We start from the raw sequence: 1,628 nt of genomic DNA, 5'->3' as shown, positions 1-1,628 counted from the left end.
TACTACAAAAAATACTAAAAGCAAAACTCAACTGTTGAACAACCTATTGAAATGTTTTGTCTCTCATCTCTACATAACTAATCTGCACCATTGGGGAAAAAAAAACAAGTCAGTAAATGGAATGATAAAATAACATGACAGTCAAAATGCCTAACAGTGCTATGCAAATAAAACTAAGTTGTGTCCTTTATTTTTCCTTTTGTACTTTGAATGTATCAATATGATAATTTAATATACTTCTTGAATAATAAATGCTATTAAAATAAAATGACTCAAACTGACTACATTAGTCTTGAATGATAGGTTTAAAAACATACAACACCAATATTTTCTAGACAGTGGAAATTAAACCTATCATCTTCAATTTAAAATAACGGTCTAGAAATATCAAAGATGATTCTAAAATTGAAATATTAAAAGGACAGGCTATGCAAAAGTGCCCACTTTGAAATTTAGCTCTACTCTGAATCCACATAGTCAGAAAAAAGTAAACATTTCTGATTAACTGACATCAAGAAAGGAATCATTTCACAAAACGAGTATATGTCAGTGTCTTCACATGCATCAGAAATGCTGGAAAAGTGAAACATATTAGCGTGAAAAATGAGAAAAGGGCTCATTCTTGCAATCAAGTCTGATCATTCACGTTTGCTAAGGTCATACCCACCTTGAGAAAATTTTTTCCAATGTCAAGACACTCCCAGTCACAAGACTTTCACTCATCTGTGACTCATTAACCATTTACTCCAGTCAGAAACCAACTTGGTGGGTGATTTGGGGAGAACTATGCAATTTATAATCTCTTCCCTTTCCTCATCTTTCCCTTGGGGCATCACGTGGATATTTAAATAACTGATTTCAGATATGCGCTACGGCTTCAGTAGCAACGCTGTCTCTCGCCAGGTCTAAGCCTCACCAGCCCTTCTCCAGGAGACCTTTGCAGCCCCTGCCACGTGCTAACCATGTGCGACCGAAAGGCCGTGATCAAAAATGCGGATATGTCGGAGGAGATGCAACAGGACTCAGTGGAGTGTGCTACTCAGGCATTGGAGAAATACAACATAGAGAAGGACATTGTGGCCCACATTAAGGAGTTTGACAATCCTACCTGGCACTGCATCGTGGGGAGGAACTTCCGTAGTTATGTGACACGTGAAATCAAACACTTCATCTATTTCTACCTGGGCCACATGGCCATTCTGTTCAAGTCTGGTTAAAAGCATGGACTGTGCCACACACCCAGTGATCCATCCAAAAACAGGGACTGCCATCTAATTTCCAAATACCAGAGACTGAAATCTTCAGCCTTGCCTAAGGGAACAACTCAATCTTTCCACCTCTGTTGTGTTGTTTTGTACAGGGCATTCTCTGTACTAACTTGTGGTTATAAGCAATTAGCAAAACAGGTTACGTTTGTATTTATTTTCTATTCCATACCTCTCGGCCCTATGTTTTTTCTCCTCAAATCTACTCCTTAAAAAAAAAAAAAATCTCTTGGAGAAGTGAAATAAATAAATAACTGATTTCCAACTTACTGTTTATTCCATAAGCTATTTGTAAGTCAAAAACTGATTTAAGGGCCTCCCTGGTGGCGCAAGGGGTTGAGCGCCGCACTATGAAGTGGTCAG

General features: G+C 38.3%; 1 protein-coding gene across 1 annotated transcript; it reads left to right on the top strand.

Moving 5' to 3' along the window:
* The first annotated feature begins 962 nt into the window (after positions 1–962).
* Positions 963–1,259, top strand: LOC119242294 (dynein light chain 1, cytoplasmic-like). Its single transcript, XM_037508027.2, has one exon. It carries the CDS (start codon positions 963–965, stop codon positions 1,215–1,217), a length of 255 nt encoding a protein of 84 aa, XP_037363924.1. The 3' UTR covers positions 1,218–1,259.
* Positions 1,260–1,628: the final 369 nt, after the last annotated feature.

Source organism: Talpa occidentalis, unplaced genomic scaffold (genome assembly GCF_014898055.3).
Source record: "Talpa occidentalis isolate TD23 unplaced genomic scaffold, MPIMG_talOcc4v2.1, whole genome shotgun sequence".
Taxonomy (NCBI): Eukaryota; Metazoa; Chordata; class Mammalia; order Eulipotyphla; family Talpidae; genus Talpa; species Talpa occidentalis.
This window is presented reverse-complemented; position numbering and strand designations above follow the sequence as displayed.